Genomic DNA, 25,855 nt, shown 5'->3' with positions numbered 1-25,855 from the left:
TACTGGATGCAAATTATATATGTACATTATCTCTCCTCATACTAGAGAAAGGAGCCCTTTTATCAAATTGCCCTTTGTGTTTGCATGAACTGTAAAATACTATTAGGTTAATAGTAATGTAATAGGACAGTTTAGCTACTTTTATAAGCATATGCTCTTAAAAGCTGATTTTTTTCTTAAACACAGCAGCCTCTTATAAAGGAGAGTTTTATAGATATACCAAACTCTAAGCCTCTACATTAACACACTTATGTATAATTGTATAATTTTGCCCAAAGAGTCTTAACTTAAATAACATATGGTATCTAGATCTCTACAACAAAGAATTTAACTTCCAATAAGATTTATACATAAAGATTTCAACAGTTTGTTTGATGTTGTAATTACTGGTGCTTCTTACTATAAGCTGTTCAATGTGAAGCATACTATAAAGTAGTTATTTTTATATTACTATAACTTCCTTTGGCTGTAAAACGAGTTTTCCTAATTCATGAGTCAAAAGCTCCCAGACAAGTAGCTAAACTGAGAAGGGGCTGATACATTTAGGTCCGTAAGAACCTGGTGACAATATCACCAGCCAAAGATTTACAAACAAGTACTTTTCTCCCTGTGTTTTATATCATTTTCTCACTTTTTTCAAAAGAACACTGCACATATTTCACTAAGAACCTATTAAATTGACTTAATTTTAATTAGCAGTCACGCTTAAGATAGTCATATGAAAGTAGAATTTTGATGGACCAAAATAAGAGAAGTAAAGGTTTCCTTTAGAGTCAATTAAATTGGGGAAGGTGACGAGGTGGATAAAGGAGAAATCTGGGAATGACTAGGAAGAAGAATGAGGCTTTAATTATGGAAAGTGGGCATCAAAGAGGAAAGATGCCTCAAGGTAACTCAGTTTAAATCACCAAGCTCCAGATAACACATCTTAGTCTGTATGTAACAGTGTGATTTCTTTCTAGTTGGGAAGAGGACAGAGAAGCTGTTTGACGCTTAGTCTTTCTAAACTAAGATAACTTTGTTTGGTTTCTCTCACTCTAATTAGAAGCTTAGCTTTCACTTTCAAGATGTTTCTCTGTGTCCAAGAATATTGAGCCCTCTAGTACATTCACCTCTACAGCCTCTGTCATCTAATCTGAAAATGTGGCCATCAGACTGAAAAATGTCCAAGGATCCTTCTGCTTTAAAATAACAAAATTCTTATGTCAAATTAGTAGTTTCTAAAGGGTCTCTACAAACGTGAGGCAATGACAGTGTGGGTATAAAAGAGAGTCAGCATCTAGCAGGAATGTACACACGGTCTGTATTGTTAATTCTCAGTGATGGCTTCCAGAAAGCAATCTGAATGGATTTAGAGCAACAGATTCCCACAGGACCCCTGCTCTTTTGACAAAACAGCTTTCCTGGCCACACTCTCCAAGTCTAAAATTCATTTTCCCACCCTAACGCCACCAGGTCCCTAACTTGCCCAACACCTGACCCAGGTAGCAAATATTAGAAGAGACAAAACTAAGACTTGACTTTTGTTACAGGTAAATAGTCCACTGAAAACAACATTAAATATAAAAGTTATTTGAGGATTCTTTGCCATCAACTTCACAGAACATTTGCCTACATTTTATATGCTATCATTTATATTATTGAATTTTATTTCTCACTTTTTGTTGTTGTTGTTGTTAACTCAGAAAGAAACAGAAGCTTCGAAATGTCTTCCTTTGTGGAAACCAAAGGACTTGAGCAACTTACAAAGTCTCCAGTGGAATTTGTAGAGTATCCTTGATTTGACGGACATCTGCTGAATCGGCAAGAGTGAAGTCGTGCTATTTGTTTAATGTTTTGTCTTTAATAAAGGAGAAAGGTGCATGAGATGGCTTAAGTCTGTCACCTGGGCAATAAATAGTTTCAGGTTTCATATGTAATGGTGAATGGGATAGTCTGGCATGTGGAAAAGAGAACTGGCCTTGGAGTAGAGGAAGCCCAGATTTCCAGGATACCTTCAGAACACCAACCTCTTTATCCCTTGGTAATTTGCATAATCCTTCTGAGTTTTCTCACCTGTAAAACAGAAATGATGATAACAGCTTTATGGCTTGCTGTTGGGTTATGGACAACATATGTAAAATGTGTGTGTATGCTTTATGCATATGTAAAATATGATAGGTATAAAGTGTATATATTATATGTATATAATATAGACATGTTTTTGGTGTCTCACATCCTTACATGTAATAGATGTCCAATTGAAAAATAGTTGGGATGATGATGATGAGAATATAAATTACTAATAATGGCTTTATTTGATACTCCTGACAACCAAAAATGTTTAACTTTATCCCTGAATCAAAATGAAATGACCCAGATCTTTAAAATTTTTTCATAAAGCAAATATTAAATGTCCCAAACAACCCAATTTCATGAAAGTCCTATAATAAAAAAGTCACCTTTAAAACTCATCAACAATAGAGGAAACAAGTGTAAACTCCATAAGCAAAGTGACAGTATATCATGATCATTAGTATTCATCAAGTACTAACTATGTGATAGACCTTTTGTTATATGTCTTATTTACTCCTTACAATAGCCGTATAATGTAGGAATTCACATCTTTTATAGATGAGGAAACTGAAGCACAGAAAAGGGAAATAACTTGTCCTGAATCATACAGCTAACAAGTTCCAGAATTTAAGTTTCAAACTCTATTTGGCCTAACTCCCCTGCCGAGCTCAGAACCTGAGCTAACCTCTACCAAACTTGGTAATAGAAATAGTCAGTTGTGTTTTAAAGACATAGCATCCTTCAATAACTAAAAGGTTCTCAGGATGGAAAACTGATGATGGTAGGAACAAAAATATGAGACAAGGTCAAAACCTTCTGTGCTATATTTACCTTGTTATCAATCATAAAGAGTACCACAGTCTTGGCCAATAGCATTCCCTGAGAAGGTTAAGAAAATGAGCAGAGAGCATTTCAAAAATAGCCGTACAGTTCATGATATCCGCTTCTGCCAAGCACAATATCAACCTGTCACGTGACTTGCTATGCTTGGACTTCCTCATGTGTCCTTAATTGCTAAGCCAGTCCTTCATAATCTCCACAAAATCACATTGACTCAACCATCTTTGCACCTCATTAGTTTTTACCCACAGGGCTCTGCAAAGGTGATGCTACATTTCTATTATAAAAGCACATTTATTCAGTTTGTTCAGAAAGCTTTTTACCTATTTCACCCACCAGCCCAGTGAGATCATCAATCTTTAATTTATTTCCCCAATGGAGAAAGATGGGAGGCAGCTTCTCAGCTAATATTATTGGCTAATTCTTTTTATAATTGTATTCACTACTTAACATGATGGTCCAGATATAACAAAATGCAGCTTAGCAGGATATATCCAAAAGGAACACGTGTGGATTCATCCAACTACATGCCCCAGCTCTTCTGGAATGCAGGCTGCCAAATGGTTGCACTTAATTTCCAAACAGTGGGTAAGTAGCACAATTAATGTTCATTTCCTTTCTATTATAAAGGCACATTTCCTCGTGGCTCTATAACCATTCCCAAGGAGAAAAAAACTGCCAGACTTGACTGAAAAAACAAACAAAAGCACATTTTCATAAAGGAAATATCATTGCAAAAAAAAGTGAATGTTGAAAATTGAGAAATTGTCTTCAATGGTTTATAAACAAGTCTTTATTTCTACTTGTTTTGCATTATTTTCAAACAAAAACTTTTATACTTTTTAAAGTAATATGTATTTATTATAGAAAATGTAAAAAAAAAAACTATAAAGAAAAGAATAAAACTGCGAGGACTGTTACCACTCAGAAATTCAACATTGTTAACTTTTGGCATTGTAATCTGTAAGTTTTTTGCATATGCATATACATGCTTTTTCACTTAATAACTTGTTTAAATATATATATATCTTTATATATATTTAAATGTGATACAGAATCATGAATTTTAATAGCTGTATATTAAGCACATCTCACAATTCACTAAAACCCATTTCCTATCACTGAACATTAGGGTATTTTTTTCCTACTATAAATAGTGCCCTGAGAACAGCCTTGAATATAAATTGTCAAGTCTATCTCCTAATGTTCTTTTGGAACAGTTCCTGAAATAGAATTAAAAGAAGTGAAAGTTTTAAGAACCTTTGTGCACAATGCCAAATTGTTCATCAAAAATGTTGCACTAGATTTCTCCTCCATCAGCAATGTATAAGTTGTTCCCTCTCACTTGAGATCTTGGTTAAGTATTATAATTAAATAATAATAATAATAATTCAGAAAAACATCTCCTTGTTCTTTTTTATTTCATTCCTTTGATTATTTTTGAGGTTGAACATTTTAAGTATGTGTTTTGATTTTTACATTTCTGCTTTTATGAATTGACTATTCAGGACTCTTGTCAATTTTTCTATCCATTTATAACAGTACTTTTTATATAAAGGTCATGTTGCCTTATTTTGTGAAACAGATGAGATCAGGTTGATTAATGTTTTATTTTATGGAATCTTGGTTTACTGTCATGATTACAGGCTCCACACCCAATGATCCATCCATATTTACTCCTATTTCTTTCATGGTTTCTTTTTTATCTGTAATTTAACCCTTTCATCCATGCAAATTTAATTTTCATGTATAATCTCAGTAAGAGATCAAACTGAAATTACAATTTATTAGATGTAGCCTTTTTATTTTTAAAAAATTTATTTATTTTTGGCTGTGTTGGGTCTTCATTGCTGCCTGCGGGCTTTCTCTAATTGTGGAGAGTGGGGGCTACTCTTCGTTGCGGTGCATGGGCTTCTCATTGCAGTGGCTTCTCTTGTTGCAGAGCACGGGCCCTAGGAGCATGGGCTTCAGTAGTTGTGGCTCGTGGGCTTTAGAGCACAGGCTCAGTAGTTGTGGTGCATGGGCTTAGTTGCTCTGTGGCATGTGGGATCTTTCCGGACCAGGCCTCCAACCCGTGTCCCCTGCATTGGCAGGTAGATTCTTAACCACTGCGCCACTAGGGAAGCCCCTAGATGTAACCTTTTTAGTTGTTAATTTGGGTACATTTTTTCAATGTATAGTCTTCTCCATTAATAAATTTTTCACCTTCCTGGAGCCAATAACTTATTGTTATTATTGTAATATTTAATAATATGGTTTAATACGTGGAAGTGGAAATTCTTCATGGCTATTAACGTTCAATTCTTCTTTCCTTGACAGTGGGATTCTTTTTCCAAGTGAATTTAGTTTAATTGTTATTTTCTCCCCCACTGAAAAGAAAATGAGATTTTGATTAAAATCGCCGTAAATTTATATTAGTTTAATTGTTATGTTCCCCTCCCCCCCACTGGAAAAAAATGAGATTTTGATTAAAATCCCATTAAATTTATAAATTCATCTGAAGAAAACTGACAACTTCTAATTTTTAGGGGTTTTTGTAATCACAGAAAATTATTATATCTAGTTTCTCAACAAAATCACTTGTCTTCATTAGAGGTATAGTTTCTTTAGATTAAATCCTTTTTTTAACATTACATTTTTCACAGATTGTTTCTGGATATTGATATTTGTATATTTATTTTATAAATAAATGTATTTTATAAATGATCATCTTCCTAAACTCATAATAGCCTATTTTGCCAGTAGATTTTATTGTTTTTTTCATATACACAATTATAATAATTTAATCACATCTACTTTTTCCCCCTTCTTAGTGCCTTGGACTGACCATTGTAAAATAATATTAAATAATAGTATTAAGAGTGGGCACTTCCTTTTCATCTTAACACTAACAGGAATTTCACATTGTGATACCAATGAGTAGATGCCGGCTGTGACTTTGAGACAACTAGTCTTTTACACACTAAAGGAATCTACACTTGCTTTAAGTGACAACAGTGTTTTAGGAATTTATGTTGAATATTATTAAATGTCTCTGTGACATCTATTGGGATGATCGTATGCTCATTTCTTCTTTTGTGAGAAATGTGATAAATTATATTAATATATCTCCTAATATGTAAGTATCCTTTTGTTCCCAGGATAAATTCTACTTGCTTGTGTATTATTTTTTAGAACATATGTTTTGCTAATTAATTTTTTAGACTTTTAAAGTTATTTTTTTTTAAGTATGATAAGTCCATCATTTTCTTTTTTCGGTACTCTGTCCAATTTTGGTATCATAGTCATAATACTTTAAAAAATGAGAGATAAAATTTCACTTATTTTCCCTGCTCTAAAAATGGTTTGTTACATGGAACATTGGAATGATTCTACCATCTCTTCTTTACTGTCCACCTAAATAGACTCAGATAATATGGAGGAAATTGACAGTTTCCCAGATTCCTTATGACTTTAAAGTATTTGTTTGTTTGTTAAGCTCTAGCAATTGCAACAAGCGTAGACATTTATTTCATACATTGACTGAGTCTTAGCAAAACTTTGACCAGGAATCTTTGTCCATTAGAAACTAGTCAGTGTGTGATTAGATACTGGTAGTAAATAATCAAAGAAATGAAAATTTTTAAAAGAAAATCTTTTTTCTTTCTTATAATTGATAAAAGAAGAATTTCACCACTTTACCACTGTTGGTGAAGTATGAAGAAGTCCATCCTCAAAAACATGGATTGGAGGTTTGAAGTGATTTAAACTTTCTGAAGGGCATCTTAGCAAGAATTATCAAAAAACTTTTCCAATATGCATATTTTCTGACCTAGAAATTTCACTCCTAAGAACATTGTTAATGATGGCTTCAAAGATTTCATCACAACGATGTTCATCAAAACATTATATGTAATGACAAAAACTTGGAAGACAGGAGGCTGTTATAAACCGTGTATTCAGACATATGTATTCAAAAGAAGTTTATACAGTTGTTAAAATTAAAGCAGACGAATATTTAATGAAATGGACATACTGCATTTTCAAAATATATCTGAATTAGAAAAACAGGATATATACCAACCTGTTGGTAGTGGTTTACCTCTGGATTTGGAGATGACGGCTCAATTTCTTTTTCTTGTCTGTATTTCCTGTTTCTATAATGATTAAATCTTTATTTTTAAAGGAGGAACAAAAGTGGACTGTAATACAATCTTGCTTTCTTGCTCCAAGTATAAATACAGTCACAATAAAGTTTGTGTTTTTGATATGCAGACCTGGCTATGCAAATAAACATGGGGATGTATGAATACAATGGGAAAAGTGGCTACAGACTGAAGCCAGAATTCATGAGGAGACCTGACAAGCACTTTGATCCATTCACCGAAGGCATTGTGGATGGGATCGTGGCCAACACTTTATCTGTTAAGGTATGTGCTACCCTATCACACAATTGTACCCAGCAAAAGTCTTCAACATCACCTATTTTGTATAAAGTAGTTCAGTCATGAAGAATTTAATTCCCAGTAAAGTCTTCACTTCTTTCTTACATTTTTTTCTTCAAGGACTAAATCTGAATTAGCAGTTTTCAAAAGCATGAAGTAAACGGACTAAGCCCCACTTTTAATAGGATAAAAATCAGACCCCAAATTAATAAAACAAGTTGGTGAGATTCACCATGGCTTGTCCTTTCTTTTGGTGTAAAGATCCCATGGTGAAATTTACCACGAAAATTACTGACTTATACTGAAGAAATCTTCTGGTCTTTCCCCCCCCCCACCCATTAGTCCTAGGAAGATAGCCAAACTGAGCAAAATTAGAGAAAAAGTATTCTCTCAATAAATTGTTAAATATTGAATAAAAGCTCTCAAGTTACCATAGCATGGCTTTTGAAAATCTATCAGAGTATTCAGGGAGTAATTCACGTAGTAATGATATTAAATGCGTAGTAATGATATTAAATACAAGAATCATGTCATTAAGCATACATCTGACCCTCAAAAAATTAATTCCAAATGATTTCTGCAGTCTTTGAAATTGATGTTACAGGAGATACAATTTTTTTTTAGTTGTGAGAAAACATTTTTAATACTATGAATGGGAAATCATTTTTATAAAGAGCTTTTTACATGAATCCTATAAGCCTGTGGTTGTTGTATTTAAGTTGCATTTACATTTTAAAGTTTCATTTCTTTTCTGTTTAACTGGATAAGTGCAGAACTAAGAAACATTTTTTAATCGGGCATAAATTCAATTTTCCAATTGACCCTAAACTAAAGGCATATAAAAAACTGTGCAAAAAAAAAATGCTCTGTCACAATTTCACTAATTTATAGCTACCCTAATCTTGCTGAGCCCATTTTACTTTAAAATTTATGTTATTTACACCAACGATTAAAAATAAAATTGCAATGAAGTGTCTCACAGTGATATCATTTGAAATTATTTCGCACTGTATATCTGCAGAGTGAACTTGGCAGAATCAGAGCTTCAAGATTATATTTAGTTTAGGAAATTGTTTTCAGCAGAGGATGTTTAATTCCTGTCAAATTTAAGATAAACTCTTAAGCATCACACACTGATAAAATGTTATTTTTAGAATCCTTGTCAATTGTAGTTATAGTTGGGTCCACTTAAAAATATTTTGACAAAATAATAATCTTTTGTCCTCGTTTGTTAGCTCATCTTGTTTTATATGTTTGCTTGCATATTTATTTTTTCTTGAAAATTCCACTATGACAATGTAAGCAATTATAAACAATGACATAGAGAAGTTGAGGGGAAACAGTTGAGTCCCAGGCAGGTGTACACTGCTGCTTGAGTCCAGAATGGAGACAGTGTTCTGGAGATGTCAGTGTCCTCTGAATGGACAGGCTGTGATGCATCAGAGACCTGCAGCTGAGTCCTGCCTTCAACATTACATCTGGAGCCAGGATGTGGCTCACTTACGCCTAGTACTACCTTTGTTTTGAACCCCTGACATAGACTTTATCATGCCAAAATGGACTTGTGAGCTCCAGTGGTGTTCCATCATCCTATTTTACTGAGGAGAACATTGAAGCTCAGTGTCATTAATTTAGTTAAGGATTCTGCTTTAATCAAACTCTTAAGTACACAACATCTTTGATGCATCTGAATTCCCAATGTGAATCTCATCGCTTAACTTGGAAGTTTCAAACATGTTGTAAAATGTCAGCTAAGTTGTTTTTAAGAAGAACCTGAAATTAAACAAAGAGATTGTTGCCTGCAGGTCTCATGCACCCAGGCAAAGAGAACATTCAGGAGAAATGAGTTGTCTCGGGGTAAATTCAGACAGCCTCTTCCTCATGGCTTTCTCTCTATCTTGTATGGCATCTCTGGCCACATCAGCATATAGCTGCCTTTGGCCTCACTCAGCCTCTGATGGCCATCCTCAGGCCGCCACTGTGTCTCATTTCTGGCCCAGCCACAATCTTGGTAATTTTGTCCCCTTTCACCAGCCAGAGCTCAGAAAGTGAAGGTTTGTCAACAAGACAACCCAGATCAGATCTCTGGGTCTGCTCCATCAGCACTTGCTTTCTTGCTCCCCTCTCTGTTAAAGCAGAGGACACCTCAGAGTCTGAAAATTCAGTTAGAAAAAGAAGCAGACGTGGGAGACATTTTATGAACATGTAATTTTAAAATCTCGTTTAACTCCACAATATTCATTAATTTTATAGCTAGGCAAAGGATACCCACTACTGTGTGGATGGCTAACCAGGTGAGGTTAGGAGTGATGATAAATTGGGCTTAATGGTTTAAGGTCATTATTTGTTTTCAGTATTTTTTTTATCATCATTGTGGCTTTTTATTTAAAGTGTAACAGCTTTGAGAATTGGAATAGCATGATGTTATAACCACTCTTTCAAGTCGAATTTTATGAACAAGAGGAAGTTTTTTAAATGCTAGACTTTCTAGTGTGTTATGTTTTAAATTTGTACTCTTAAATGACCTTTTAATTTCATTTACAATCATGCTAAAATGAGAATTTTTTTCTCTTATAACATTTTTAAGTATTAGAAAAACATTTATATTCAGATAAAGGCTCTACAGATCAATCTTTAACATTTAATAGATGTATCTCTCAAATGCAAAGGCATAATCTCATCAAACTTTTGATACTTGTTCATTTACTTCCTCCTATAAAACTTTGTCTTATTAATTGACTTCTAACCTCAGCATTTTCAGTATTCCTCTACAAATTCCTTAACGGAAAAAGAAATCATATTTGTACTCTGGTTTCTATTTTATTTTGATTATGGTTCAACATTCACCATCAGCATTTGTACCTCCCTAAAGTATTCTTTTATATCATTGTTATTCATTTATCAAGAGTTCCTTTTTTATTACTTTCTAGATTATTTCAGGTCAGTTTCTCTCTGATAAGAAAGTTGGGACTTATGTGGAAGTGGATATGTTTGGTTTGCCTGTGGACACAAGGAGGAAGGCATTTAAGACAAAGACATCACAAGGAAATGCTGTAAATCCTGTCTGGGAAGAAGAACCCATTGTGTTCAAAAAGGTTGGTCTAGTGTCCTTAATATGAGATGTTACTGCATCTTCTAGGTGTTTTACACTGGGGAAAAAATAAAATGAGGAATTATTGGTTACTTCATTTGGGAATTTACACATTAATAATGCAATAGCATTTTCAAAGGTATGTTAAAAACTATTCAAGATTTCCATGAGTTACTTTTTTGGATTTTTCATAATTGCATTGTAAATCAATTAATTCTAGGATACCTCATTTGGAAGGCCAGAATAAGATATAAATTTAACTCATAGCCTCTCATAATACAAGTGATAAATGATATGTTTTCACTATAATTCAAATGAAGTAGAGTGGGAAGTAGGGAATAATATGGTAGCGGAGAGAAAGGAAGTCCATATTTCCTTTAAAAAGTATTTTAATTAAACTCCCTAGAATCTCCAGCCACTGGTGCTGGTCTTTGTAGCTTGTCTGGAGTCTGTCTGATAGAGTTAAAATCTTTTATATTCAACTGGGCTTTCCCTCTGCCTTCACCAGAAAGCAAATCATTTTCACACATGCTTCACACACAAAGGGAGATGCTAAGTCTAGTAGAAAGTAGAGTGGATACTTACCCTTTGCTTTTTTTTTTTTTCGGTATGTGGGCCTCTCACTGTTGTGGCCTCTCCCGCTGCGGAGCACAGGCTCCAGACGTGCAGGCTCAGCGGCCACGGCTCATGGGCCCAGCCGCTCCGCAGCATGTGGGATCTGCCCGGACCGGGGTACGAACCTGTGTCCCCTGCATCAGCAGGCGGACTCTCAACCACTGCGCCACCAGGGAAGCCCACCCTTTGGTTTTATCTGGCCAAAATATCTACAAAGGCAGTCTTTTGTGGAGAGAATATCTATGGTAAAGGTCTCTGTGCTTCAGGGTTTTTTTTTTTTTTAATAGGCTAATTGGATTTAATAATACCGTCTGCTTCATAGAGTTATTATAAGTATTCCCTAATGCACTGAAAACATTTAGAAAATATCGAACACACTGAAAATAGTCAATAAATGTTAGTTTGTTTATGTTACCAAAGAAATAAATATTTAAGGATACAATTGGCCTCATGTTCTTGACATGGGATATGTGTACTCCATATGTTTTACATTGGGGGGAAAAAAGTGAGCAGTACTTTTGGCTAATTTGGGAATTTACAAATATATAAATCAATCCCATTCTGAAAGTTATCCTTGAAAGCTACTTTTTAATTTTTGCTTTTGCTCCACAGTATAAAAGTAATTTGCTTTGAAAATATAATAGTGAATGCTCAAACAGTGATAAAACCACCCGCTCTTTGTCTCTAAACATAGAACTTTTGTCATTTCTACCTTGAGAATGTTCATGTCAAAAGAAAATGGTCTATTTGTTGAACAGATTCCTCATTTGGACAAGGTGAGGAAACATAGATGAAGCCATATCTCTGGTAATCCTTCTCTTTTTGAAAATCTAAATTATAGACCACCAACTTTTTATCAATTTGCTCAGTAGAAACTTCTTGGATTTGGAAAAGTGGGGCCAGTTTAAATAATACCTTTCTAATTCTTTCTTGCAGTTGCTCCTTCTTGTAACCACATGTACTGTTAATGTCCTATAGGTAGTTCTTCCTTCTCTGGCCTGTTTGAGGATAGCAGTTTATGAAGAAGGAGGTAAATTTATTGGTCACCGAATCTTGCCAGTACAAGCAATTCGACCAGGTATGGAGAGCGTGGTGAGAAACTTTTTATCAAAGTTGTCGAGAAAACCATCACTGCCTTACATGATTGTTAAAGAATGATCTAGGAATCCATTTGTTGCTTTGGTGTTTTGTTACATAAGAAGGACTATAAATTTATGTATTTAAATCTGGCAGTTTTATGTTTTTGTGACATGCTATGATCAGTAGGCAAGTCACCTCTTGCCAGTTAATTATGTGTAACAAACTATCTGAAGATTCAAAGGCTTATAACAAGTGTTTTATCTTCATGCTCACAGGTCTGTGGGGTGGCGGGGTTTGGCAAGTCTCAGCCATGTAGCTGTGCTTTAGGCTGTGGGCTGGGCTTAGGTCTTCCCACATCTGCTCATTCAGGGGCCCCAGCTGAAGGAGCAGTGGCGCCCACAGACATCTCATGGCAGCCCAGTGGAATGCATAAGGGCACACCTGTTTCTGCAAGTGCATTTTAAGCCTCTGCTTGTACTACATCACTAACATCCCATTGTCCAAAGCAGGCTGAGCCCCAAGTCAAGAGATCATATACAAGGGATAAATTTGGACCAATAATTCAATGTATGACATATGGTTTCAAATTCTCTCTTGTGGGGATAAACATGGTAAAAGGAAAAAAAATCAGCATCAACACTGTTTTCCTGTCTGATGAGAAAAATAGTACCCTACCACTCAAAACCATATGATTAAAATGAGAAAGAAGTGAGCTGTTTGTCACCCAAAGTCACCTAAAATAAACACACATGTCAAATAGTTGTTCCTGTGTTACAAGAAAATATGATGCATGGTATGATGTCACCCTCCAGGCTATCACTATATCTGTCTGAGGAATGAAAGGAACCAGCCTCTGATGCTGCCAGCTCTCTTTGTCTACATAGAGGTGAAGGACTATGTCCCAGATACATATGCAGGTAAACAACCTAACTCAAAAAGATATTTCCATCTGGGGTCATCCATATTTTTGTGACTTAGTGGAAAGCAAAGTGGACCAAACAAAGGCAGGAGATTCTGGCCTCAGAATTACCTCTATGTTTGTATGCATGTTTAGAGGTAAATTGATCAAGCCTTTGTGAATAAATTATAGTTTAATTTAAGTCCCCATAAAGTATTGACCATTTTTATCCATTGGGTAATATGATTCTCATGGACCCAGTACTTTCTAACCAATGCTACCTGATACTATACAGTCTATCTAGGCCTGTGCAATGAATTTGCCTTCAGCCAGTTTTAGAACCCTGATCCTTTCCACGGGTGAAATCCTAAATTAGAGGAATTAATTTACGATGATGTCAACCAGGAATCATAAATTTAAATGCTTATACTGTCAAGTGGCCTGAGTGCAAGATACTGGGGAGTGGTGGAGACTCTGGTAGTCTTGGAGCACATGCCCCATCCAAAGATGGCAGCTATAACTCACTCCAGCTAGATAGTATCATGTGCAAATGAGACCCATATTGCCAAGTCATTGAGTTTTTCAACAGTTTGGAAAGCAGTCTTTTTATGTGAAATGTCTCCATTATGAAACACCGTTTGGCCCAAATAAGACAGGTGTGTGGGCCATTGCTGGAATGGATGAAACACTCAAAAATAAACTATAAAATTTGGAGTATTGAGGCATCCTGAGTTGGAGCTTGTCCAGTTTGGCTCTCAGAGATGACTTCCTTTGAGTTCTCTCTTCCTGAGGGTTCAGCAAAGGGTCCTCACTCTTGTCCCTTTCCAAAATGTTGGATGGATAAGTAGATAGTCATATGGGTAGATGGAAGGATGGAAGATGGATGGTGAATCAGTAAATGGATAGGTAAGTAAATAGATAATGAACAAATGCATGGATGGATGGGTGATTGAATGGATGGATGGATTGATGGATGGTGGATAATCAATATCTCCAGGACCTTTGGATCTAAAATGTCTCTTCCCTATTTAGATGTGATTGAAGCTTTGTCAAATCCGATCCGATATGTGAATCTGATGGAGCAGAGAGCTAAACAACTGGCAGCTTTGACGCTGGAAGATGAAGAAGAAGTAAAGAAAGAGGTGAGAGGGTGTTCTAGTTTTGGGCACAGCGTGAAGCATGATTACCACATCTTGTTGCTGCCTTTGCCTACATAACATCACCCCTCAGGAGAAGAAAAGAACACATTGGAAAACCACTTTGATGGAGTTCAGCCTCATCTCCCAAAACATCTATATGACACCCTGAATTTTTCGTATTTCATTCTCTTTTGGCATTCTGTGGCCACCACCAGCATCTTATTTTGTGATCACATTAAACAGTACACATCTTGCTGTTTCAGGGGAAAGTTTCTAGATAATTTCATGTCGATTAAAGGTGAATAAGGCACTTAAAAAAGAAGATGATCATCAAGTTATTTGGTGTTTTCTTTTGTCTTTAATTTAAAGTACAGGGTTTTCAAAGTGCTTTTGTGATTTCTTACAATACATAAGGTACTTAACACAGTGCCTGGTGTGCAGTGTGAGCCATAAAGTCATTACTATTATTACTGTATATATATGTATTATAATACATATTCCCAAAATAATTGGTGTATTATTCTAAATTAGGTGTCACTATGCAAAGAATAATTAAGGAAGGTTCTAGAAATAATAGAAGTAAGTTTAAAAATATGAAGCCTCTGTGTAGACTGAAATAGAATTTAATGATTATTGGAGATGATAGCAATATTACAAATAGTGATAGAAACTAGCTATTTTCATATTTCATTTGAATGTTCAGAGGTTAAATTCAGGGAAACATGAGAAAAATGGAGAGTTATCAGTATAGAAAAGAAAACCTTGAAAATTGTTTGGGTAACTATAACTAATAGCAAGTCCGTTAAAGTGGACAATATTTATTAAATCATCTTTTTCTTATTCCAAAAGAATAAAGAAACCTAGACTTATCATAGAAAATTTTTAAAATAAAAATGAGAAAAGAAAATCCCAAATAATTCACCTATAATCCAGACACCCAAGCCACCCAGAGATAACACTGTAAATATGGGGTATATATGTAGCTCATCTTTTTATGCACAATTAGTACTTTTTCATAAAATGGGATAATATTCACAATCTGTGTTTTAACCTTTTATTTCCACCTAATGCAAACATTTTGCATGCCTTAAAATATTCTTTTACATGACTTTTAATAACTTCATAATGTTCTATCATACATATGTACATAATTTATTTTTCCAATCTCCTATTGTTGGATATTTTAAGTGCTTCACTATTTTAAACAGATCTTCAGGGAACATCACATAAATATGTTTTTGAGCACATTTATGATTATTTCCTTGTTTTTTGTATAGAATTTTAGAAATTTTTGATCTAAGATGTTGAGTTAATTGAACATGAGAAAAAATGAAATGTAAAAAAGAAAAATATTTAACATCAGAGTAAAATTTTCTGGGCTCTTATTTATACTGCAGACATCATATCCTATAGAACCAATAAATACATATCATCCTCTCTGATGAAATTTAAAGTTAGACTGGAAAGTTTTATAAATAATGCTTTCTGTTGTATGCAGTATTATAGGGAAATTTTACACTGCTGGAAAATTATGCCTAATGGTAGACATGAATTTACTTCCAAATTAGTAGTTTGGGATTAACAGATACACACTATTATATACAAAATAGATAATCAACAAGGACCTACTGTATAGCCCAGAGAATTCAATATCTTGTAACAACCTATAATGGAAAAGAATCTGAAAAAGAATATATATATACATATACATGTATATGTATAACTGAATCACTTTGCTGTACACCTGGAACTAACACAACATTGTAAATCAACTATACTTCAATTTTTTTTAAAAAAAAAAAGCTATTTGGGGAGAATGTAATACTAATGGTTATAAAAATACAGAAGTAGAATTTTAGGTCAACATTATTTTTGTTTCTTCTCTAAAAATGATGGTCATAAGGATTTTCAGTAATGCTGATTAAACTCAAAGAATATTTGAACATTTGCAATTTTAGAAATAATTTTAGAGGCACTGAATCACATCGATTCCATATGGCAATAGAGAAAATACAGTTTTTTCCTTTGAAATGTCTAAACCCTTAACTGATCTCATTTTTAAAGCTTGAGAAAAAAGTCATTTGCCCTACCATGTAATGCTGGGAGAGGAAAGTCATTTCACACCTTTGAACACCAGTATGCCCTTTATCTTGTCTTGTAATAATGTAAGTTTGTTTGAATGAGGCCACTGAAAATAAGTAACTGGTTTTCTCAAAAGAAAATTATATCTAGGACATGGCAGGCACTGGAGACACTATTTTAGCAGCAAAGACTTTTTTAGTATAATCCTTTTAACTTGGTAGTTATAAAGGTCATTTCTATTTGAAAATGAAAGACTTTGTTGGACTACAAAATATTCCCAGAATTGAAACAGTCTAATAAATTATCTTCATAGAGTACTTTGCAAACCAAATAAGTAGGAAAGTTGAAAATCCCCCCATGCTTTGAACAGCAGACATTTGTTTCAGATCATGTGAAATAGATAGATAGGTAGATAGAATTACAAATATATATATATATAATTCCAGTATATAATTGGAAGTTAAGGGATAACAGAGATTTGAGTTGCTGGATTTATTTTGTCTCTTTTAAAGTCACAATTCAGGATGATGCGTTAGTAAAGTCATAGAAGGTTGCCTAATCTGAATCATAACAAAGGCTTTATAATATTTATACTTATTTCTCTAAATAAAATATTGTTTAAAAACAAAGAAACAAAAAGCCTTCTCAGTAATCTTGCAGATACTGTTAACACTTTTGGTGTATGTCCTTCTAGCATGTTTTCTATGTATATATATTTTTCTTTACAAAAGTTCTTAATTTAAAAAAAAATGTTCCACAGCCCTAATAGTTTAATGTGGTTAATAGAGATGACTAATGAGACATCAGTAACATTTTTATTTTCTATTTTTAAAATACACCTCTAGGGCTTCCCTGGTGGCGCAGTGGTTGGGGGTTCGCCTGCCGATGCAGGGGACACGGGTTCGTGCCCCGGTCCGGGGGGATCCCACATGCCATGGAGTGGCTAGGCCCGTGGGCCATGGCCGCTGAGCCTGCACGTCTGGAGCCTGTGCTCCGCAACGGGAGAGGCCACAGCAGTGAGAGGCCCGCGTACCGCAAAAAAATAAAAATAAATAAATAATAATAAAATAAAACACACCTCTAAAGAGAATAAAGGAGATATCCAATGTACTGACTGCAAAATATATGTGATATTCCAAATGCAATATTTGAACATGACTTGTTTTTAGCACATCAAGGAGCGCAGAAACATTTTACTGAGTGCTTACAATGTACCTGGCACCATTCTGAGCCTTTTAATGTTTATTAACACATTAAGTCCTAAAACATCCGTATTTCTTAACGACTATTTTTATTGCCGTTTAACAGATGAAGAAACTGAGGCACTGAGAAATTCTGTTCCTTGTCCAGTGCCACACAACTACTAAGGAGCAGAATTGGGATTGAAATCCAAGCAATGTAGCTCCAGAACTCATGTTCCACACCAACACTTCTAGAAGTTTAATGTGCAGACCAAGGCATCATAATAACATGCTGATCCCATCTAATAACATAGGTCTGGACTAGGGCCTGAGGCTCAGCATCTCTGACCAGCCCCAGGTGATGGGATAACACTTCCATGGTCCACACCTTGAGTAGCAAGGGTCTACACTACACCACATCTCACTACCTCAATAACAAAACTGTAATTTTCTACTAACCTTTAATAAGGACTAGCCCTTTTTCATCTTTCTGTCCTCTGTAGCAGGTCACCTGGATGACTGACCACAGGATATAAGACCTTTACTTTAAATAATAATCCTTTGAATTGAATTTTCTGTTGAATCAAATGTCAAGATTTCTCCCTTTCAATCACTGGATATTATTAGAACTTGTTCTTCAGTAAGTTAGGTTTATATATGTGGGATCTATTCGGCTAGTTTGTACACTGCCTGCTGGCCCTCTATCACCTGTGTGTTCATGATACAAGTGAAGGTGTGTGAGTGGTCTTCACATTCTTTTGATGTTGAAAAGAGAAAAGCTGTTTGGTAGTATTCAAATTTCATTTATTCCAAGAGGCCTACTTTATTTATTTATTTTTTTATTATTATTTTTATTTATTTATTTATTTATTTTATTTTATTTTTTTGTGGTACGCGGGCCCCTTACTGTTGTGGCCTCTCCTGTTGTGGAGCACAGGCTCCAGACGCGCAGACTCAGCGGCCATGGCTCACGGGCCTAGCCGCTCTGCGGCATGTGGGATCTTCCCGGACCAGGGCACGAACCCGTGTCCCCTACATCGGAGGGCAGACTCTCAACCACTGCGCCACCAGGGAAGCCCAGACCTACTTTTTTAAGTTGTCAGATTCATATGCTCTTATAAGTGAACTGAAATTTATCTAAAATAATTTATTTCCTAATTCTGTGTATGGCACTGTGAGCATCTTCAGTGGGATTGATTATTTGAAAAGAAAAAGATCCTATGGTATGGTATGAACTTTACCAGTAGGATAATCCAACAGAAAAAAATCCAAGGTGGTGCTCTCAAAAAGTTAGGTGTTTAAACTTAATAAGGCCTTGGGTGTCATTTAAATTTTCCAAGATGGGATCTTGATGCTTTACCCACTGTCCAAGAACTTGGCACTAAAATCAAAGATGAGGTTTAGTGGTCATTTTGGATTCTCTTCCTCCTCAAATAATGATTTAGCAAAATACCAACTTACATAAAAGAGAAACAAATATTAGAAGTAGTTGGGGAGGTGGGAGGGGTTATACTTTGGTTTATAAAAAAGCTCTAAGTCCTAGGGGTGTATTGTACAGCATGGTGACTATAGTTAATAATACCGTGTGTATACTTGAAAGTTTCCAAGAGAGTAGGTCTTAAGAGGCCTCATCACAAGAAAATGTTTGTAACTATGTGTGGTGATGGATGTTAACTAGACTTATTGTGGTGATCATTTCATAATATATGCAAGTATGGAGTCATTATGTTGTACATCTGAAACTAATATAATGTTATATGTCAATTATATCTCAAAAAAGCCTCTGTACTTAGAAAAATACATACACTAAATAAATGTTTCTTGATAATGATGGTGATAGTCCCATAGTTTGATAAAAAATATTAAGAAATTTTCTCTTTTAATATTTTTAAATTATAGATCAAGGACCATTTCATTCTAACTTTTCACTTGCATGTGTATAAAAATATGCCACATATATCACAGAAGTAATGTCATGTTATTTTAAAGAAAATTTTTATGGAGTCACATGAATTTATTTTCTGCAAAGACTCATAAGTGTGGTATTCCAGGTTTAAGTCAAATACATATGTGCTATGATCTAAAATAAAAATTTGAAAGAAAAGAAAAAAAATACCAACTTACAGAAACAATAGTTTCTCACCATCCCTGAACTTTAAAGCATCCAATAAAGTAGGAAGAGAAAGTTTGCCTTTTAGGTAATGGCCTTTAGATAATGACCCTGTCCCTTTCATTTCTACACAGTTTTGGAGTTTATAAGGCACTTTGATTGGATACCCTGGGTAAAACTAGGCCTGAACTAGCACAAACATATAGTCCCCATTTTTAGAAGAGGGAACAGTTGCTTATAATGATAGAGTGACTTGCTTAGTATCAATGGCCAATAAATGGAGGAACCAGGGTCTTTTTAAATGAGATCTCAAGAGAAGACCATATATTCACTTGAGTTAAAACTACTCAATGAACAGTTCAATTCCACTGCTTTTATAGACCTCCTCCATAACAATTTTTAAAATTTCAATGGATTCTAATGAGGGGCTTTGGGTTCATCTGCCTAAAACAGCGATGAATCCAGAATCCATGCCATGACCAATACCACAAGGATTATAAAAGCATGACTAAATGACAAAGTTTTTCACTCTGCTTTACAGCAAGGTTTCTCAAATTTTAATGTGCATACGGATCACTCAGGGATCTTGTTTCAATACAGATTCAGATTTAATCGGTCTGGAGAAGGGCACAAAATTCTGCATTTCTGACAAGATTCCAGGTGATGCTGACGCTGCTGGGCTGGACCATATTTTGAGTAGCAAAGCTCTCAGATTTTAGTATGTATCGGGATCACCTGGATGGCTCCTAAAAGCACAGATTGCTGGGCCCAACCGCAGAGTTTCTGGTTCAGTAGGTCTGAGGTAGTCCAAGAATTGGCATTTCTAAGTTTGTAGCGATGCTAATGATGCTGGTCCAGGGACCACACATTGAGAACCAATGCTTTGGAGCCCTGCATCTGTCTCTCACAAGAACCTGGCTCTCCCCATATGGAACTGAATAGCCATTAATTCCATCCACTGTAAAATGTCAGTTCAATCTCAGGAACCTGGAAAGAGCTACAGGAGAAACTCTCCTTGGAGGATTGTCCAGAATCTGTTCTGTGAGTGATTGATGATAGTCTTTGACAAATAATTTGCTTAGTTAATATAAAAGATACATTTCCAAAAGATGAATGTGAAGGGTGTTTGGCCCATGTTTTCTTTAAAGGAGGAATCCTTGATTTCTGCTTAACTCAAAGAATTCATTTCTGCTGATTTGTTTGGAGACTGTATCAAAATATTTCCAACAAATTAAAGCTGGTAGGAATGGTAACATAGGCAACACAAAATAGTCAGCAGAGCTGTCACCCTTTAATCTCTTTCTAAATAAGCTGTTGCAATTATGAACTAAATGCAGATTCTCTAGCCACAGACACAGAAAGAGCAGCATCTTCATATTTTTCACCCATTGATTCATTCATTCAAAAATATTTTTTAACATGGTTCTTTAGTTTCAGGATTTTGTCACTGATACTACGTCTATTGATTATACATGAGGAGGAAACAAACTGTGTATGTCTTAATGCATTCATTTAATAAAAGTTTTTTTTTAACACGCTGCATCAGTCACCATTCTGGGCAATATAGAGATATAATGATGAGAAAAATCAGATGCTCTCATAGTCTTTAAAGTCTGGAGAAAGACTGTAATAAAAATTTACACATATGTATGTAACTTGCAGCTGTCACTAAGGCTTCAACAAAGAGACACCATGTGAATGCTGATGATTTCTTTGTATGATGACACATATGATGACAAAAACTGAAGTCAACAGATGAATTTATTCAGCTCCTTAAAGCTGTCTTTTGCTTTAACTCACTTCGGTAAACTCTTAAAAATATCAGAGTTTTGTCATAATTTATTATAAAAATTTTCAAACATACACAGATGTTGAAAAAGAACACCCATATATCAATCACCTGGATTCCACAATTCCAATTTTGATGCATTTTCTTTATAACATATATATCCATCTATAAATCCCTCTATCCTTTCATTATTGCAACTGATTTTTGATGCATTTCAAAGTAGGCTGCAAATATTAGCATACTTCATCCCTCAATGCTTCAGAACACATACAGGGTATAGTTTTTAGAAATGTTATGAAATTTTTAGAAATGTGGGGTAGATACATCATCTAATTTCATTCAGGTAATATAAATTTAAGGTACCAGTTGTACATGTGTTTAAGCAAGCTCTTTCTTAAGGCTAGTTTTGATGAAGCCACATCCACTGCCCACATTTGTCCTGAGTGGACTGGAATTCTGCATGATGAAATTATGAGTCTTGCCCTCAGTATTCTGGAAACACTGATGACCTTGCCCTTGCCCTCACTCCTCTAGTATCTGAGTCAAGATGCTGTCATCCTTACCACTACCTGGAAGGGACTGTACTTTTTAGATGACTCAGGAAGGACACCGACACCTCCAATAGCTCAGTCAACACATTCTGGTGTTTGGAAGACCCTTAACTTACCATCTTAACCACCCCACTAAATTCCCGAAATTTGAGTTCTCTCTTGCTTCATCATCAGATCCAAATTTTCAGTGCCTGGGATAGAAATCTTTTCAACTAACCAAATGGCATCTCCTCCTTCTCTAAAACTTGTAAAAATGGCCTTTCCATTTATACTTTTACTGATCCACTTGTGTTATATTTTAAGGCGCTCCTGTTTATTTTTGATATAGTAAGGATATAAATATTATTTTTTATAAAATCTTGGCTTTAAAAAGTCCACTGTTTCATGTTTTGAAGGAAAAATAGTGTAATGCTCTCATTTGGCCACTGGAGGGCAGTGACCTACTTCTGCTGTAGTTGATTTTTCTCTACCCAGCTAAGCAAAACTTGGTGCAAGTGAAATATCAATTTCTGAACCTTCTTTCCTTGAAATTTGTTTAATTGGATCCCAAGAGTCTCACCATTAAATTGAGAAAACTGATATTTCTAGTTCTTTTGTTTCTATTGTAATTTCCAGTGCAATACGAAAGAATTTCAGGCTTATTTCATTGAAGCACATAAAAAAGAATATTTGGACAAAGACTGGGGAGAAAGCAAGTCACAAGTGTTGACTTCCACTGATGCTTGTGAGTGGGGCAAGGAATTTGGTTTTTGCATTTCATCTCACATATCCACAGAGTGGGAATTATTCAACCTTTCAGTGATGATATCAAAAATTTAATTTTTAATACCTGAATGCCTTTTTAGTGCAACAGAGTAAGCTCTTTGAGAATGGTCTTTACATTTATATATCTCTGTATCTCCGCAGTAACGTAAGTTACTATTGTGGTTCCTTAAGTTGCTATTATCATAGAATACAGGGTGAACTAGTGCAGTAGAAAAATTCAAACTTTAGACTATGACATATATTCAAACACCAGTCGCACCCTTAACGGTGTGGCTTCTAGCAAGTCTTTAGTAAAGACTTTAATAACGCCTCTGACTTCTTTGCTGTATAATGGAGTTGAGCGGCTGCCTTCACTGTCTGGCTGCGACGAAGCTGGCGTATGTAACAGTGTCTGGCTCGCGGTGATCTACAGCTGCTTCTATGGTCAATCTCCAATAGGGAACAGCCAATTCAAATCTGTATATACTGTCCTTTGTTAGCAACATATTTTAAGCATCAGTCCGATATATTTGCCACTATAGATTCTCACTAAGTTAATAAAATCTGTTTCCAGAAAATCCTAATAGGTCCCTGACAAGGGTCAGTCTACAGAAGGAGCCCCAAATTCCTTAGCCTAGCATTCAGGGTCCTCCTTACCCGCTCTTTTCTCTCCACTTTTGCTGGGTCCCCGGGGGGGGGGGGCGGGGGGAGGTGGGGGGGGGCTGCAGACCAGTTGGCCCCGCCCACTGCGTTTCCAGCGGTGGCTCTGGGTACATTGCTGACTGACACAATCCCGAAAATCCAGGCAAACTCTCTCCTCTGAGCAGAGGGTACAGATGGGCAGCTTCTGGACCACTTGCGCTCTGAAGATGTGCTTTGTTTGGCATCTCAGTGGTTTTAAATTGGGAGATATTGCACCAAAAAGTCAGTTTCCCAGCTTTCCTCGCAGCCTAGGCAATAATTGGCTGGAATTCAGTCGCCCCTCCCAGGAGCTCCCCCTCCAGGTCTGGGCACAGCCTCGCTTTGCCCCATTGCGTGAAATCTAGTCCATTTCGCTCATTTCCATCATTTCTATTGACTACCTGTTACTGTACAGTGCCAAGGGTGCCCCTGCAACCCCCAGGGTTATGTGGTGCCGGCCACCCTGCCTGGAGGCATCCCCAGGACCCCTGGACCAAGCATTTCTCCAAAGCTTACCTCAAATCCAGCACCAAACTTTGGTGATCTCTTGATCCTCAGTTGTAACTACAAAGTGTTTGCCAGTGCGTTTCCTCAACATTTATCTATTTTTTAAAAAATGTCTTTGAATTCATACATTATATCAGTTTCTGCAATGTAAGGGCTTTGTCTTACATACCCTTGATAAGCAGAGTTTCTATTTCTTGCATCTTGATTCAAGTTAATGACTGAACTTGATTTCCCAAGGGCACACAGCCCCATGGAATGCCTGCAAACCTGGTACAGACAAAATAAGCTTGCTGGGTTCATTTTGAATACACCTCCAGCCTGAGACCCCCCAGGGCACTACGCCTAGTTGCCAAAAAGAAGCCACACAGTATTGCCTTCATGGAAGCTGGCTTTCCATCACCTCCATGCTTTCCAACATCAAAATTTTCTTCTTCCCTGTCCTCTTCCAGAGGGCTAATTTCAGCCAGCTATCACACTGGGAAGAATCTGATTCATCCCCACCTGTTTCCAGAAACCTGCCTGGATATAAAAAATGGGCAAGATCAACCGCCCATGGAACAGGAGCACCTTCTGTCCCTGTTTTCCCGGAAGCTGAGTTTGGTGACCACGGGCGCCCCCTATGGCTGGGAGGCTGGGAAGTTTTACCCTCACTGTACTCAAGCCAGAGGACCAAGGCCAATGGGTAACTTTGCTGATGACCCAGTGCTCTGTCCAGCACTCCCTTTACTTCAGTCTCTCCTATGCAATGTAAATGCATTTCCTTTATGAATTGTGTGGTCAAACATCTATGATAGTTCAGTCTTCTCAAGTATCTCCTGCAAACCCAAATGCCTACACGACTGAGGCAGGTAAAGTTTAAATGAGTCACAGGGGAGTGTCCTTAAAGAGGCAGAAACCCCTCCGTTCTCATCCAGAGCGGGAAAGCAGGCCCAGTGTTGCCCAATCTGATTTTTCAACTGAAGCAAGAGATCCATTTTATTAATGTAAAATCTCCTTATTTTTAAAATCTGGCAGCACTGGGTGAACATTTCGTTGCATTCCATTTGGACCCTAGAACATTTCAGTGCACTGCAGTTGGACCCTAAGCCTCCAGTTTGCAATCTCTTGCTGAACAAAAAATATGAAATCCCTCCCCTTGGCATAATGATTCTAGGGAGACTTTTCCTGATGGATGTAACTGAACAACACAAACATACCAGAACTTCCCCATTCAAAGTAGCCATTTTTCAGAAGACAGAGTTCTGCATCGTGAGTTCTACAGGCTGCCAAGGTCACTGGCCTAGGTTCCTTAGCCCCCACTCTGCCCCCTGCCCCGCCACTGACCCCAGGCTCATCCCTTACATCTCAATACCATCAGCTCTGAGCAGAGCAGGCTGTGGTAGGTAAACAGGGATTGTTTGTTGAATTAAAATAAGTTCTGCCATCACCAAAAACAGTGTTGGAACTTGTGTTTTAAAGATGCTTTGGGGGGACAGATTAAAAGCCACTTGTGACAATGTGTCATTATTTCATTCTCATCTTACATTTTCTAAAAATGTTATCATAAGGCAATCTACTGTCTGTAATTACATAACAAAATGTCACAACATTGAACTCCAAATGACTCTTGGCCATTTCCTAATATATTTTCTTAATGTACAACAAAGTAGAGCATCAGGATAGCCTCATTGTCAGTAAAATCTGCCTTGGACTCAGAAGGCAATTCTGAGACAAGAGTTGCAGAACCCTGAAAAGCATCGCTAAAATGGTATATAATTACTGAGGCAATTATTTTATAAAGATCAACATTTACTCATCAAACGTTAAATGTTTGCTCTGCACAGGGCATAGCAGACTAGCTGCTGGAGGGAATGGAGTAGGGATTTCATAAGTTTTAATGTATCTGTTATTATTATTTATTGGTAGTATTATACAAGCTTAAATGTTTTATCTATTTATTTAACATGCACAAATTTACTCTGTGCCAGGAATTATTCTAAGCACTTTATGAACAGTAACTTATTTGATCCTCTAAACAACCTTACAATATAGATAATATTATGATCCCCAGTACATACATATCCCCATC

General features: G+C 36.2%; 1 protein-coding gene across 2 annotated transcripts in view; it reads left to right on the top strand.

Annotated features, from left to right (window-relative positions):
- Positions 1 to 25,855, top strand: part of PLCB1 (phospholipase C beta 1) — a 686,080-nt gene that overhangs the window by 556,026 nt on the left and 104,199 nt on the right. For both annotated transcript variants that reach the window (XM_065892597.1, XM_065892598.1), the window contains exons 17-23: positions 1,686 to 1,770; positions 3,359 to 3,483; positions 7,150 to 7,304; positions 10,250 to 10,414; positions 12,004 to 12,103; positions 12,918 to 13,022; positions 14,036 to 14,145. In XM_065892597.1, the coding sequence (XP_065748669.1) occupies positions 1,686 to 1,770; positions 3,359 to 3,483; positions 7,150 to 7,304; positions 10,250 to 10,414; positions 12,004 to 12,103; positions 12,918 to 13,022; positions 14,036 to 14,145 (845 nt within the window). The remainder of the gene's footprint in view (positions 1 to 1,685; positions 1,771 to 3,358; positions 3,484 to 7,149; positions 7,305 to 10,249; positions 10,415 to 12,003; positions 12,104 to 12,917; positions 13,023 to 14,035; positions 14,146 to 25,855) is intronic.

This window comes from Phocoena phocoena, chromosome 15 (assembly GCF_963924675.1).
Source record: "Phocoena phocoena chromosome 15, mPhoPho1.1, whole genome shotgun sequence".
Taxonomy (NCBI): Eukaryota; Metazoa; Chordata; class Mammalia; order Artiodactyla; family Phocoenidae; genus Phocoena; species Phocoena phocoena.
Note: the sequence above shows the minus strand (reverse complement) of the source record. Positions and strands in the feature narration are given on the sequence as shown.